Source organism: Osmerus mordax, chromosome 24 (genome assembly GCF_038355195.1).
Source record: "Osmerus mordax isolate fOsmMor3 chromosome 24, fOsmMor3.pri, whole genome shotgun sequence".
NCBI classification, from domain to species: domain Eukaryota; kingdom Metazoa; phylum Chordata; class Actinopteri; order Osmeriformes; family Osmeridae; genus Osmerus; species Osmerus mordax.
In genome coordinates this window covers 4816591-4830267 of record NC_090073.1, presented here as the reverse complement: position 1 = coordinate 4830267, position 13677 = coordinate 4816591, and the positions used below count along the sequence as shown (strand labels likewise).

General features: G+C 52.0%; 1 protein-coding gene across 1 annotated transcript; it reads right to left on the bottom strand.

The window, feature by feature from the left end:
- Positions 1-2650: 2650 nt before the first annotated feature.
- rorb (RAR-related orphan receptor B) lies at positions 2651-11951 on the bottom strand. The gene is made up of 10 exons (XM_067228462.1): positions 11873-11951; positions 7238-7323; positions 6862-7003; positions 5912-6364; positions 4973-5094; positions 4247-4379; positions 3786-3893; positions 3466-3576; positions 2977-3089; positions 2651-2818 (listed from the first exon to the last, which is right to left on the bottom strand). Exons 1-10 carry the CDS (start codon positions 11949-11951, stop codon positions 2651-2653), a joined length of 1515 nt encoding a protein of 504 aa, XP_067084563.1.
- Positions 11952-13677: the final 1726 nt, after the last annotated feature.

Sequence of the window (13677 nt, the reverse complement as noted above, 5' to 3'; positions counted from 1 at the left end):
GCCGGCTTGTTTCTCTTCCTAGTTTTAAAGCAACGCACTTATGAATGGAAGTTGTATTACATCAAATGTCTGTTTTTCACTGGGATTATTGTGTGTGAATGAAACAGCCCATTATATGGACTCAAAATGGACTTGGACAGTGAATTCATTTCCCCCGTCACACACACACACACAACACACACACACACACCAAAGCCTTGTCTGGGCAGGTTCCGTCACTGGGAGCCACCAGCAAATGAGACGTATGAAAACTGCCTCTTTTTCTCGATGCAAAGACAAGAAGAAGAGCTGCTTCCTGAGACGATTTGTAGTGCATCTAGACGCAAGTGATTGTCTTCAACTGGCCACTGACCTTTAGGCTGAGCCAGGGGAGGGTAGGGGGGGGGGGGGAAGGAGACCAAGAGGGGTTCAGGGGGCATAATGGATGTCTGTCTATGATGGTGGTAGACTGTGAGGGGGTGGGAAGGTGGGTGGGGAATGGGGGGGTGGGGGGTGGGCTCTGCCAAGGGCCCACCAGATATAGATAAACATAATTTTGGCCACTGTGTCGCACATTATGGAAACGTGTCTTTGACTAGATTCGTAGGATAAACGGATCACAACATAGCTCTGCCGGAGCTTAGACCGGCAGAGCTGAGCCGGAGGAGCCTCTAGTGGTGGAGTGCAGAACTGCACTCATTGAAATGTCAAATAATAGTTTTTGGGATTAGTCCCGCTCCATACTCTGGTAAACTGTGGCATACAATCAGAACTCCTCCTGAGATGCACATAAAATCTCCGAATGACCTATACCCCAAAGTGACACAAACCTTCAAACTTCACAGTGGCCAGATGTTTATTAATATCCTTTTTTTTTATCACTGACAATGAAAAAAGAAAAGAAGAATCTACTGGAGTCAATAAATACCAAATTAAAACTAACAAAATGTTTAAAATATATACAAGGACTCACTAAGGGATTGTCAATCACAGCTTTCTAAAGAGGTTAAATAAAGTATTGCAACTAGAAATGGCAAAGGTTTTCACGGAGCTTGTTCGTTTACCCTCTTATTGTCATGGTAACAGGGTTTAAGGAAAGTGTGTTCAGTATCTGTACAAGTCCGAGACAAATCCCATAATATGGAATGTATTCAAATACCCCTCAGTACTCTGAGAGAAATGCTAATTGAATATTTACGTAGTGAAAGAAAACCGGACATGTCCATATAGTGCACTCTAGTTTACCGACTGACCTGCCATTAGCGGTGTTCGGAGGAGGAGGAGGAGGAGGGGAAAGGCAGTGAAATATATGGCTCCTTGTATTCAGACTACGTACAATACTATCAGAACTTAAGGTTCAGGAAGTAAAAACAGGATTGTGTATTTTTTCCCCCAGAATGCACTGAGCCAGCTGATTCCAATTACTCAACGTTAGCCGTCATTATAGTTTGTTGGCGACATTAGCTGCTTCAGTGCAACATAAGAAGTGGTTGGGTTTCTACTTCCTGTTCCAGAACTGTTACACCTCTCTACTTCCTGTTTCCGAACAGGTACACCTCTGTTTAGTACACTGCAGAAGGGTTGGGGTAAGCATGGAGGGCTGTGCAAAATGTGGTGGGGAGCAACAAGAATTCAGAGGTGAGACTCTTCTCGTTTGTCCTTCATGAGAAGACCTGGGGGGCCAGGCTGGAGACCCATTTTTCATTTTCTTGTCATCGTTCCTTCATCTAAGTTCAGGTAAGTTCACAGATGCTACATAGATTCACCCGACCATCTCAGAGTCCTATAGAGAAAGGGAGCTACATTTGAGGAATGAGATGCTTTCAGGGAAGTCAGCTACATTTGAGTATTGAGACGCACACCAACACGTAAGCGGATGAGGAAGGGTGGAGGGAGGTGGGGGTGGAGCTGAGGAATCTGGGAAACAGACAGGGCAGCAAAGAGGTCCTCCTTCATCTGATTGGACGGTTCTGATTGTTCGATAGCAGCCCAGCTTTTATGGGCGGAATTATTGCAGCAAAAAACAATGATTGACAGGACGGCAGATCTGCCAAAAGTCTCTTTTTTCTTCTCGTAAAATAGAATATTTATGTATATATAATCACCTTGTAAGTGGCCATTATTCTTTTTTTTCTTTTTAGAAATCCTTTTTTTAAATTCTATGGTTGTCATTGGAAGGATGTTAAACCCTTTTCTACGTATTAACAGAGTCCAGACAAGGCTTTATCAACAAACCAAGATCAACCCCCAGTATTTCCCAATAATAAGTCTCATTTCAACTTTACAAATTCTGTACACATGAAACTATCAGACAAAAAAAGAACAAAAGCCCACACAGATGGGGTATTCAGTCCCGAACAGGAACAATCAAATCAAATAATAAAAGTTCCAAAGATAAACAAACTTACCAATGAAACTTACCCAATTTGAAAAGACAGCTTAAAAATCGCTAGTTAAAGTCTGTACATTTCTGGTCAGTTCAGGAAGAGTAGCCACAGAGTGTTTGTTTTATATACATTCTTCAGACTGTATCGGTGACCTGGGTGGGATAAGTGCTGGACATTCCTAGTGTTGGCGGCTGTTTGGGGGAGGGAGGGGGGCTGTTTGTCACTCGGTCGCGGCGTCGATGGCCGTGCGGTCCGCCGCACTCGCTCGGGTCGCGAGCGGGCGGTCATTTGGGCAGGGTGATGGCGGTCATGTTGGCGTCGGGGTTGAAGAGTTCTTTGTAGAGCGGAGGGAAGAGCACGTTGACCGTCTCCGGGTGCAGCTGCTGGAACGCCTGGAGCTCCTCGGTGTGCAGCGTGCACAGGGCCGACAGCGTCGGGATCCGACCAATCAGCTGCGGAGGAAGGAAGGAAGGAAGGAGGAGAGACAGGGAAGATGACGTTTAGAACCGGTTCCTTCGTGGAGAAGTCGGACACGGACAGGCGTGACGGGGGGTCTAGGACCTCCCGGATGTCATGGCCGTCTGCGGAGGGTGGGGAGAGGTCACCCTACCTTGGCTAGCGCGTCCTCGTCCATGTGGTTCTTCTGCATGATGTGCTGCAGGGCGAAGTAGATCTTCTCCTGGAGCTTCTGCACCTTCCTGGGCTCCATCAGCCACGGCCGGTCTGACGGGAGAGACGCACAACATCACACGCTGGCTAACGCGGCTCACCACCCGGGGAGCTCTACATGGCAACTTCTATAAGTCCATCGCAGGAGAGGAGGTGATGGTGGTTGTGTGGAGGTGATGGTGGGTGGAGGTGATGGTGGGCGTGTGGAGGTGTGGAGGTGATGGTGGGCGTGTGGAGGTGTGGAGGTGATGGTGGGCGTGTGGAGGTGTGGAGGTGATGGTGTGTGGAGGTGATGGTGGGTGTGTGGGTGTGTGGAGGTGATGGTGGGCATGTGGAGGTGTGGAGGTGATGGTGGGTGTGTGGGTGTGTGGAGGTGATGGTGTGTGGAGGCGATGGTGTGTGGAGGCGATGGGTAGGGCAGCTGGCTGACCTGTGGAGATGAGCACCGCTGCGGAGAACAGGGCGATCTCCTCTTCGGTCAGCTGGAGGGAGCACAGGCTCTTGGCAAAGTCGAACACCGCACTGACCAGGTCGTCGCAACCTGGAGGGAGAGAGAGGGGGAGGGAGAAGAATAGAGAAGGAGGGAAGGAGAGGAAAGGAAAAAGGGAGCATGACGCCGAGAGAGAAGGGAGGGGAAGGAGGGAGGTAGAGGGAGGATGCTCGGTGAATGAGTGAGATCATCGTAACGTTTTCTCCAATGACTGGTGTTCAGATGAAGCCAAGCACAGTAGATAGAAGGAGCTCCGTTACCTAGAGCTTTGAACATCTGCATCCCTCCGTACTTCCCCTCAAACAGCACCGTGTTGTTGAGGGGGTTGAAGGCCCGGCACATTCTGACCAGAACCACCTCGAGACAACCTGGAGAGAGAGAAACAGAGAGACAGAGAGAAACAGAGAGACAGAGAGGTATAGAGGTAGAGACAGAGAGGGGTTTGAGAGAGAGCAGAAAATAAGGAGATGACGTTTGAACTCCGCAACTGACTCCTCGCCATTGATGCATCTTCGACAGCTTACATATGAAAAAATATAACTGCTACGTTGTTGATTGGAGCCTCAGGTATTCTATCGTCCAGACTACCCTGTCACTCTGCACATCTGGTCCATAACAACACCCGTTTTGACTTTGTAATGATATTTGGTAGAATAATGAAAAGCACGGTATGTTTAAACAGACGAACGCCAAACGCCACGCCCTGCCTGTTCCCTCTCACCTGACTTGAGGAGAAGGATCTGGTCGTTCTGACAGAGCTCCATGAAGCCTGAGATCCGCTTGGCAAACTCCACCACGTACTGGATGGCGTGGGTGATCTGGATGGCGCACTGTTGCCACAGAACATCTCGCGTCTGCCGACACACAAACGCACACACTCAGCGCGATGGGGTGTATGTGTGTATGTGTGTGAATGTGTGCGTGTGTGTTTTGAGTGTCTAGGGATTTCACTTGAGGGATCTATTATAGGCTTTATCAGGGAAACATGACCAAACCCCAGGGATTGTTCCTAGTGATGTGGTACTGTCCAATCCTTACTTTGAGGATGCGTAGTGCAGAGTCAGTAGATTGTGTGTGTGTGCGTGTGTGTGTGGTCCTCTGATGGGAAATATCCATAGAAGATATTTCAAAGGGTTCCTCTAATGACCCAGAATGCATTAGACACAGAGGAATGAGAGAGGCCTCGCTGATCGCAAATAAAAATGCAGCTACCGGCACTCGCACATGGACACACTTACACGCACTCACACGCATGGACACACTTACACACACACAGACACACACACACGGGACGCCAAGCTCTTCCGAGAGAGAGAGAAAGAACGCTACAAGAAAAGAGCGAGGGGACGCGGGGCAGAGAGACACTTGAAAGACAAGAGAAGGAGACAGAAAGGATCCCCTCCCCCCCCCCCCCCACACACACACATACACACACACACACACACACCTTGCTCTGGTACATCTTGACGTCCTCGTAGGAGTGTGTTTGCCAGGCCAGTTGTTGCAGCTCCTCTGCAGTGTACTGGCAAGTTTCCAGGTGGGACTTGATGATGTTCTGGGCGATGCGATCTGGGGTGAGGGAGAAGTGGACCGTGAACACGCAGGATGGGTACAGCTCAGTGGTTAGAGCATTCCACTGCAGATTGAAATGTCACAGGTTCAAATCCCACCCCTGTACTGTACGTGACATCGTCAATGCTTTATTAAATCACAACCGTGTTCAATCAATACTTCCTTAAATCGATACCTCGTAACACACCACGGACACAAACACACACGCCACAAACACACGCCATGGTCACACACTCCAAACGAGCCACAAACGCCACGGACACACGCAATGGCCGATTCAAGACCACCCGCGTAAGATTTCAACCTTGGGGGTCTAAAGGACAGTAACGTATGTTGAGTAAGGGAAGCTAATGCTAGCTAATGCTAGCACCGTGTGACAGCCTTGGTACAGAGCATGGGTGAAGGCGCACAGTGGAGCCCAGTCAGCGCTCTGTGTCTAAGCCTGTCTGATCTCCTACAGCCGTCTCAGATAATCTCGCTGACTCACTTCCTCACGACGACCCCCCCCCCCCCCCCCCCCCCCGTTGCCCGCATGACAACTTCCTGTGCACGAAGTCTGTTCCTGCCTTTCGCTATTTCACACACTGTCATGACCGTGAAGACGCCTTCTGGAATATAGGAAATCTGAAATCCACTATATCTATCAGTGGACATATAGGATTCATCGAAGGTAATGTTAACCCCCGAAGGGGTCAAATCCATCTTGAATTTAACGGCAAATTTGGACAAGCGACGTCACAGAGGGCTCCACAGACCAGCACCACTCTAAACCCTGGAGGTGTCGTATCTGAACCCAGGAGGTGTGGTGTCTTACCCAGCTCCCCCATACCGACGCTGGCCCCCAGCTGGCCGTCCTGGTAGGCTCCGTAGCTGAACAGGTTGGGCACGGGGGTGAGGTCGTACACAGGCTCCTGCTTAATGTGCTTCATCCCCGCCATGTCCAGCCCCGACTGGTCCGGGGAGGGCTGGGTGGAGTCCAGACCGTGGTAGTACCCGCCCCCCGGGTGCCCCCCGCCCCCGCCGCCGCCGCCGCCCCCCCCCGGGGGGCCCTTGGGCAGCTCGATGACGTGGCCGTTGGCGTAGGTGGCGCCGATGTCGTGGTTGAGGGTGCTGAGGCCGTTGGTGAGGCTGGAGGAGTAGACGCGGGCCAGGGCCTCGGCCTCGCCCGCCTGCTGCTGCCGCTGCTCCTGCAGGCGCTGCTGGTGCTTCTGCACCTCGGCGTACAGGCTGTCCCGCTGCTTCTTGGACATGCGGCCGAACTTCACCGCTGGGGGGGGGGGGAGGGGCGTAGGGGGTGGGGGAGAGGAGGGAGGCAGGGAGGGGGGAGAGGAGAGAGGGGGGGGGAGAGGAAGGAGGCAGGGAGGGGGGAGAGGAGAGGAGAGAGGGTGGGGGAGAGGAGGGAGGCAGGGAGGGGTAGAGGAGAGAGGGTGGGGGAGAGGAGGGAGGCAGGGAGGGGGGAGAGGAGAGGAGAGAGGGTGGGGGAGAGGAGGGAGGCAGGGAGGGAGGGGGGAAAGAAGAGAGGGTGGGGGAGAGGAGGGAAGGAGGGGGAGAGAGGAGGCAGGGAGGGGGAGCGGAAAGGTGAGATGAACAGAGGGAGGGAGCAGGAGAAAAGTGCACAGGTAAGACTGGATGTGGTCCGCTGCGGTCTCTATTATGATTCACACATATTTAATATCACATCTAGACACATTGAAGGGATCCACCATAGCTGAAAACAGGATTAAGGCATGTATATTGTGTGTGTGTGTGTATGCATGCACCTACCATCTCTGGACATCCCCAGGGCGAGACACTTCTGCAGACGACAGTGCTGGCAGCGGTTACGGTTGGTCCTGTCGATAAGGCAGTTCCGCTGGCGAGGACAGGAGTAAGCGGCGTTGTTCTGTTGACTCCGTCTGAAGAAGCCCTGCACACACACACACACACACACACAGTCAATCAGATTTGATTACACACCCTAATATGGGAATATGATGCATATCAGCAGTATAGTAACTTAAATCATAAAGAAGGCTACCATAATTTGGAGCAAGTGGGAGGTGTGCTGATAGACACAGGCAGAGAGAGAGAGAGAGAGAGAGAGAGAGAGAGAGAGAGAGAGAGAGAGGTAGAGAGAGAGAGAGACGCAGGGGAGACTCACCTTGCATCCTTCACATGTTATGACTCCATAGTGGATTCCTGACGACTTGTCTCCGCAGATCTTGCACGGTATAACTTCGATTTGGGCTGCAGAGAAGGAACACAAACACACACACTGGTTACATAACTATTCAAACGTATTAGACGCCCCACGGTGACAGGGACAAACCTGTTGCTAAGCGCCCATGCTCTGCCTGCACCTCTCTCACCCACCACACTGGATGTGGCGAATGATGGGATGTGCGGTTACAGTCGGAGTGTGCGTGTGTTGCCATGGTGACAGTTGGACATGCTGTCTCTGTGTGGTGATGCGTGGAAAGGGATGTTATGGTCTGTGTTGAGGGCTGTCTTCCGATCCTCAGAGGGGGAAGCCTCTGGATGCAACGAGGTCACATCATGAGGCGCACACACACATACCCCTCACACACACCTCCACACACACGCACCCCTCAAGCACACCTCCGCACACACACACCCCTCACGCACACCTCCGCACACACACACACCCCTCACACACACCTCCACACACACACACCCCTCACACACACCTCCACACGCACACACTTCTGGAAAAGCATTTGCCAGTAGATCGTTTTACACAACTACAAATAGAACAACTTTCACACACACACACACACACACACTCTCTCTCCCTACACTGCAAAAAACCCTGCCTGCACGAAAGCAACCAGCCAGTTTACTTACAGTGGACAGCTAGCTCCATGATGTGCAGATTGGGTATCTTAAATCCCAAACTAACCTAAAGAGGAACACCCATACACACCCCAGCAACGAGGAGCTACTGACAGCGCCGGGGACGGAGAGATCCGCGTGGCGTCGTATCTATGCTGACGCGGCTGACTCACTATAAAGAGATTAGGCGACCAATCTAATCCGAAATTATTTCCCAGTGCGGCAGACCCAGATTAGCTGCACCTGAAACTGCGATACCTGAGTAATCTCTCGTTCCATACCTGGACCTGCTCTTGTAGGACCAACAGAGGGTCCCAGCCTGGATGGGGGAGATATCCTGTGTGTGCGTGTGTGTGTTTCTTTGTGTGTGTATTTCTGTTTCTGTGTGGATGTGTGTGTGGATGTGTGTGTGTGTGTGGATGCCCATTCCATACCCCCGGCTAACCAGCCCCTTGCCTGCTGTACTGAAAAATTGCTTACCCACAACACACACACACACACACACACACACACACACATCCCTACAGTCCATAGCTTCAGCTAGTGTGCTATATACAGCGTGTGTGAACCGGCAGGTGCGTGTGTGTGTGTGTGTGTGTTTGCACAATGAGATTAGCTCAACAAGATGACAATCACTCAGACCGACAACTTGGAAAGGGTTCTAAGTACAAAGGCAGAGCAGAAGCCACAAACAGTCCACAAACAAAAGAGAGAGAGAGAGAGAGAGAGAGAGAGAGAGAGAGAGAGAGAGAGAGAGGGGGGGGGGGGTGTTCTGTGTTCTGAACTGGTTCTCGAGGTGACCCATTAACACAGTACCACTTCCTGGCCAGTATCAAAGTGGGTCAGAAGAGAGCACTGGGCTTCAGATGGACAGAACACACACACACACAATCACTGTAATGAGTATGTCAGTGGAATCCCTTTCCCATAACTTATTTTCAGTCTCTCAAACAGGTCAGGAAGGCTTGTGGACATGGCGGTTAGCACCAGTTTGAACCAGTAAACAAACACTGGACAGTTGTGTTGTTTGTGGTCTTTATTCACTATTATTATCTCTGTACCTTCACACACGCCTCTAACCTGTTCAGGTTTAACACGTATGGAGGTCATGTCGTGGGATGTGAAGTGTGTGTATCGTATTGTGAGTGTGTGTGTGTGTGTGGGAGGACTGTCCCAAGTGTATGACTATGTGTTGTCCCCAGTGTGTGTGAGTGTGTGTCTGCGTGTGCGTGTGTGAGGAGGGGGTCATCAGGCGGGATAAAGCAGCAGTCATGACAACATCGCTGTTGCCACGGTGACTACCCTTTCTCTTTTTCTCCTCTGGCTGTCACGGCAATAATCCACTGAACAATTCTTCTCCAGCAGGAAGTGATGTCAGCCCTGTAGCCTAGGGCTTAGCACAGTGTACTAACATTATCTGGACCCCCTCTGCTCACCCCTACTACAGACTAGACTACAACCATATAGTCATGATAAAAAGCTCTCTGTCATGATAGTAAACCTGACAAACTATTATGATAGTGCACAAGACCAGACAGTATGTCTAGCAGGGTAGATGCTCTGGGTTTGCTGTTGCAAACTGTAAAATACAAGTCATGCAATGTGTTAGGCTAAAGCTTTCATCGCAACTGCTTCATTTGGCGTCCAGCGCTTTACCATGGAGCTATGTCCATCCTGTCAGAGCTGCAACTAAGCTACAGCATTAAGCACAAACACTACTGATCACATGACCTGTGCTACCATCTTTCAACCCCCTGGTTGCCCGGAGCCCGAACATGGTTCTGTCCACCTCTCTGAGGAAGCTTTCGCATAGGCTGCCTCTGCAGGTGTGGCTGCCCTCTGACCCCTCAGCTGATTGGCTGCTGTGGGCTGTGGCGCGGTCCTATCAGGACGTGTTGGGTAAGTGTTGGAGTGCAGTGCTGGCGATTCCATAACTAAGACGAGCTCAGGCCTGCACAATCTCGTCAGAGAGAGAGAGAGAGAGAGAGAGAGGGAGAAGGAAGGAAGGGAAAGGGGGGAGAGAGAGAGGGGGAGAGAGATTGAGGCAGAGAGAGGGAGAAAGAGGGGGCCACAAAGGGAGAGAGAGGGAGAAAGATAAAAAAGGATGCACAGGAGAGAAAGAGGGATATGGGTGGGGGGAAAGAGAGGGGGAAGGTAACGAGGGAGAGGGAGGGAGAGGGAAATGCGATGAAGAAGGAGGCGAGCGAGTGGAGGAGGAGGCGGCGGGGGGGGGGGCGGGGGGGTACAGCGCGAAAGACGACCGCGAGGAACGAGCTAGAAGGAGGGATCCACCGAATGAGACACGAACGTCGTCACATCCATCAGGAGCACGGTGGAGGGAGCCGTGCGCGCGGGCTCGTTCTAAGGTGTGTGTCTGTGTGTGTGTGTGGTGACATGACACGTGAAGTGTGTTAATTGATTTTTAATGATGTGGTGTGTCTCATGGGCTAAGCCAGTCTCTAAATAGAGTCCTAATTAGCTTCATTAGGAGAGAGAGGGGGGTTTTACAGCTAGTACACTCAAGCTTACCATAACACACTTTATAGTAAGGTACACACGCACACACACACACACACACTCAATCATGTACGCACACAGACACACGTATACACAATCAATCATATGCACGTGACCATGCACACACACTCCTCCACAATAACCCCCCCCCCCACACACACACACACATAAACACACCATCCTATCCATAGACACACACAGACAATCATATCCATGCGCACACACTCACACACATAAGTGGACGGGACAGGCTGCCCCAACCGGGGCGTGCAGTTCGAGGTCAGTGGGATGTACTGCTGCTGGTCTACCACTAGGTGGCTCTGCTCCCTGTCTTTCTGTGTCTGTGTGGGGTTGTGTGTACGTCGGTCTGTATGCGACTACGATTGACTATGTGTGTATGTGAGCATGTGATTCTGTGTGAGAGTTATTGAGTGTCTGTGTGTGTGTCTGTGTGTGTGTGTGTGTGTGTGTGTGTGTGTGTGAGTTGCATAAGTAGGCTAAGGAGGGCCAGACTGGACATGCATGTTTCATCCTATCTGGGGGGGGTTTTCCCTCATCACCCCCCCCTCCCTCCCTCCCCCCCCCCCCCCCACCACCACCACCCCCCGCCCCCGGCGGTCCAGGATGTTCTATGCGGCTGCGGAGAGCAACAATAGCAGCCTTCTCCAAGGCTCGTGTTATGCCGAGGAGGCCTCTGATCGACACACTAACTTACTGGACCCTCCGCGTGAAACACTGTTTCTGCAGTCGAATGTCAAAAGTAACTGTTTTTTTGTACCAACCTGCCAGTCTGCCTGTCTGGTTCTCTCCTTGGCTTGGTTTTGCCTTTAATTGATGAGCCCTCTCTCGGTGCCCTCGCCCCCAACCCCCCCCCCAACCCCCCACGGTGTGTCTCACACCTGTGCTGTCAGCCCTGTGATCAGAGCCATCAACGATGACCCAGTTTGGACAGCCTGTGGCTGGGGAGCGTGGGTAATTGTCCAGACCTGTGTGTGTGTGTGTGTGTTTTGGCTCCGTACGCAGCCTAGAGTCGGGGGCTGTGGAGGATTATGGGTAAACAATCACACTAGCTGGCGTCGTCCCATTCCCCCCCCCCTCCTGCGACCAACCCCCCGCCCCACTCCACCCCCCTCCCCCCTCTCCAGCTCTCATGCATGCGTGTGTTGTGTGTGTGTGTGTTGTGGTGACGCGCAGAGCTGTCTGGTCAACTGTAGCCTAGTGGTGCTACGGTGCTTATGTCACCCCCCCCCCCCTCCGTCCACCACCCCCCTCCTCCTCCCTCCACCCCCCCCCTCCCCCAAGCGCTCTCTCCTCTCTCTCACTACCACCCCCCTCGTCTGTCAGATCCGCCCCCCCCCCCCCCCGCGTCCGCCGTGCACTCTGGGTAATTGCTCAGCCGGCTGGTCTGGGATCAGCTGGGGTTTACCCTTGGAATCCGTCGCTGCGCTCCGATTGGTCGAGGCCACGGTGGAGCAGAAGGGGCCATTGGCTGAACTCCAACACATGATTCACACACATAGATAAAAGTGCTCACACACACACGCACACAGACACACAATCGCACACGGGTTGCACGCACACAAACACACGTACATGTTCAAAGTCTTGATGATGCGTTAAAGATCTAAAACCGCTGTGTAATTCTTTTGATGTGGGGAGATGGACTTTGCACCAAATAATGACATGCACGTTGGGAAGCGCAGCAATGTCAACACACACACACACACACACACACACACACTCCTCCCGCTCTCTCACAAGATAGGAGAAGTGGTGGCATGGGAAAAAAACTCCATGGGCTAGAACCCAAAACACCGCACTCCCGCCCCCCCCCCCCCCCCCTCCCCTCAACACACACATTCATCTGCCCCCTCAGGTCTGCCTCTAAAGGACACTGTACAGCCCCCCCCCCCCCCCCCGCCTAGCCCCCGTGACCCCTGCGATCCCCTTGACCCATGATCTTTTCCTTCAGGAGTGGGGGAGTGCATCGGAGTGGAAGGAACAAGTCCAAGGGTGAGTGTAAGACCCCCCCCCCACCCATCCACCCACCCCTTCCGAGAACAGCTACACACACACACACACACACACACACACACAGGGGAATGGATGACCGTCACACACAACACAGTCATGGATGCTTGCACAGACATAGTCTTGGACGCAAGGAAACACAAAGTCGTATGACGTCGGGGACGACCATCGACAACACGCAGTCAAGGACGTACGCACGCACGCACGCACGCACTGACGCTCACTCCATGGACGCCGCAAGCACATTATCCCCCCTTCTCAAACTGTTTCTAATCCCCGCCTCCGTACGAACTCTCCCTCTGCCTCACACTGTTCTGCTGGAGTGGGCCACTTCACACTAATTCCTGATGACACTGTGTGTGTGTGTGTGTGTGTGCGCGCGTGTGTGTGTGTTTTGTGATTGGATCGCAGAGAAAGTTAGGACTTCACGGGGTGAAGAAGGGAAGGAGTGAATGAGAAATTGTTCTCTATCTTGTCCCCTCATGTTGCTCCCCTGCTTGTTTGCCAAGCACAGACAGACCCCATGGAAACTACCTCGGGTCAAAGTGAGAACTACCCTCGACTCATCACATGGAATCAATTCCTACTCCGTATAGCTGTAATGTGTACAGTGTCATGCTATGGCACAGTATGTCCTGTGTGTATATGTGTGTGCGAGTGTATAGCTTTGAGAGATTTTTGAAAGTGTACACGTAAGAGGAGGCTATGCGGGAGTATAAGTGAGTGTGTGTGTGTGTGTGTGTGTGTGTGTATTTCCTCTCCCAGGGAATGCTGCTAATAGCTTGCCTCAGGCCACAATTTAAGTCAGTCTAACAAGGTTCTCCCCAAAGTGGCCCAGAGGGCAGCTCTCTCAGAGGGACAAATTGATCACAAAAACAATCAAAGTGCTCTCTCACTTCACCTGCTATCCATCTCTGCTTGTCTCTCTCATCTCACTGTCTCTCTCTCTCTCGCTCTCTTGCTCGAGGATACAGACTGCTTTGTAGTTTAAGACTGAGAACAAGAGAGAGAGAGGAGAGAGAGAGAGGAGAGAAGAGAGAGAGAGAGAGAGAGAGAGAGAGAAGAGAAAGAGAGGAGAGAGAGGTGAGAGAAAGAAAGAGAGAAAGAGAGAAAGAGAGGAGAGTGAGAGAGAGATGGGGGGGGGGGGGCGGGGTTAGAACTGTTGAGGACACATGAAGCCAATGAGATTACTCCGCTAAA

Bases quoted from the DNA above. Each gene is read 5' to 3' on its own strand.
- rorb (XM_067228462.1), bottom strand. From the start codon at position 11,951: ATGTGTTGGAGTTCAGCCAATGGCCCCTTCTGCTCCACCGTGGCCTCG. The intron at 7,004-7,237 runs GTGAGTCTCCCC...GTGTGTGTGCAG, and splicing joins TAACATGTGAAGGATGCAAG to GGCTTCTTCAGACGGAGTCA. The intron at 5,095-5,911 runs GTAAGACACCAC...CCCTCACCCCAG, and splicing joins CGTCGGTATGGGGGAGCTGG to ATCGCATCGCCCAGAACATC.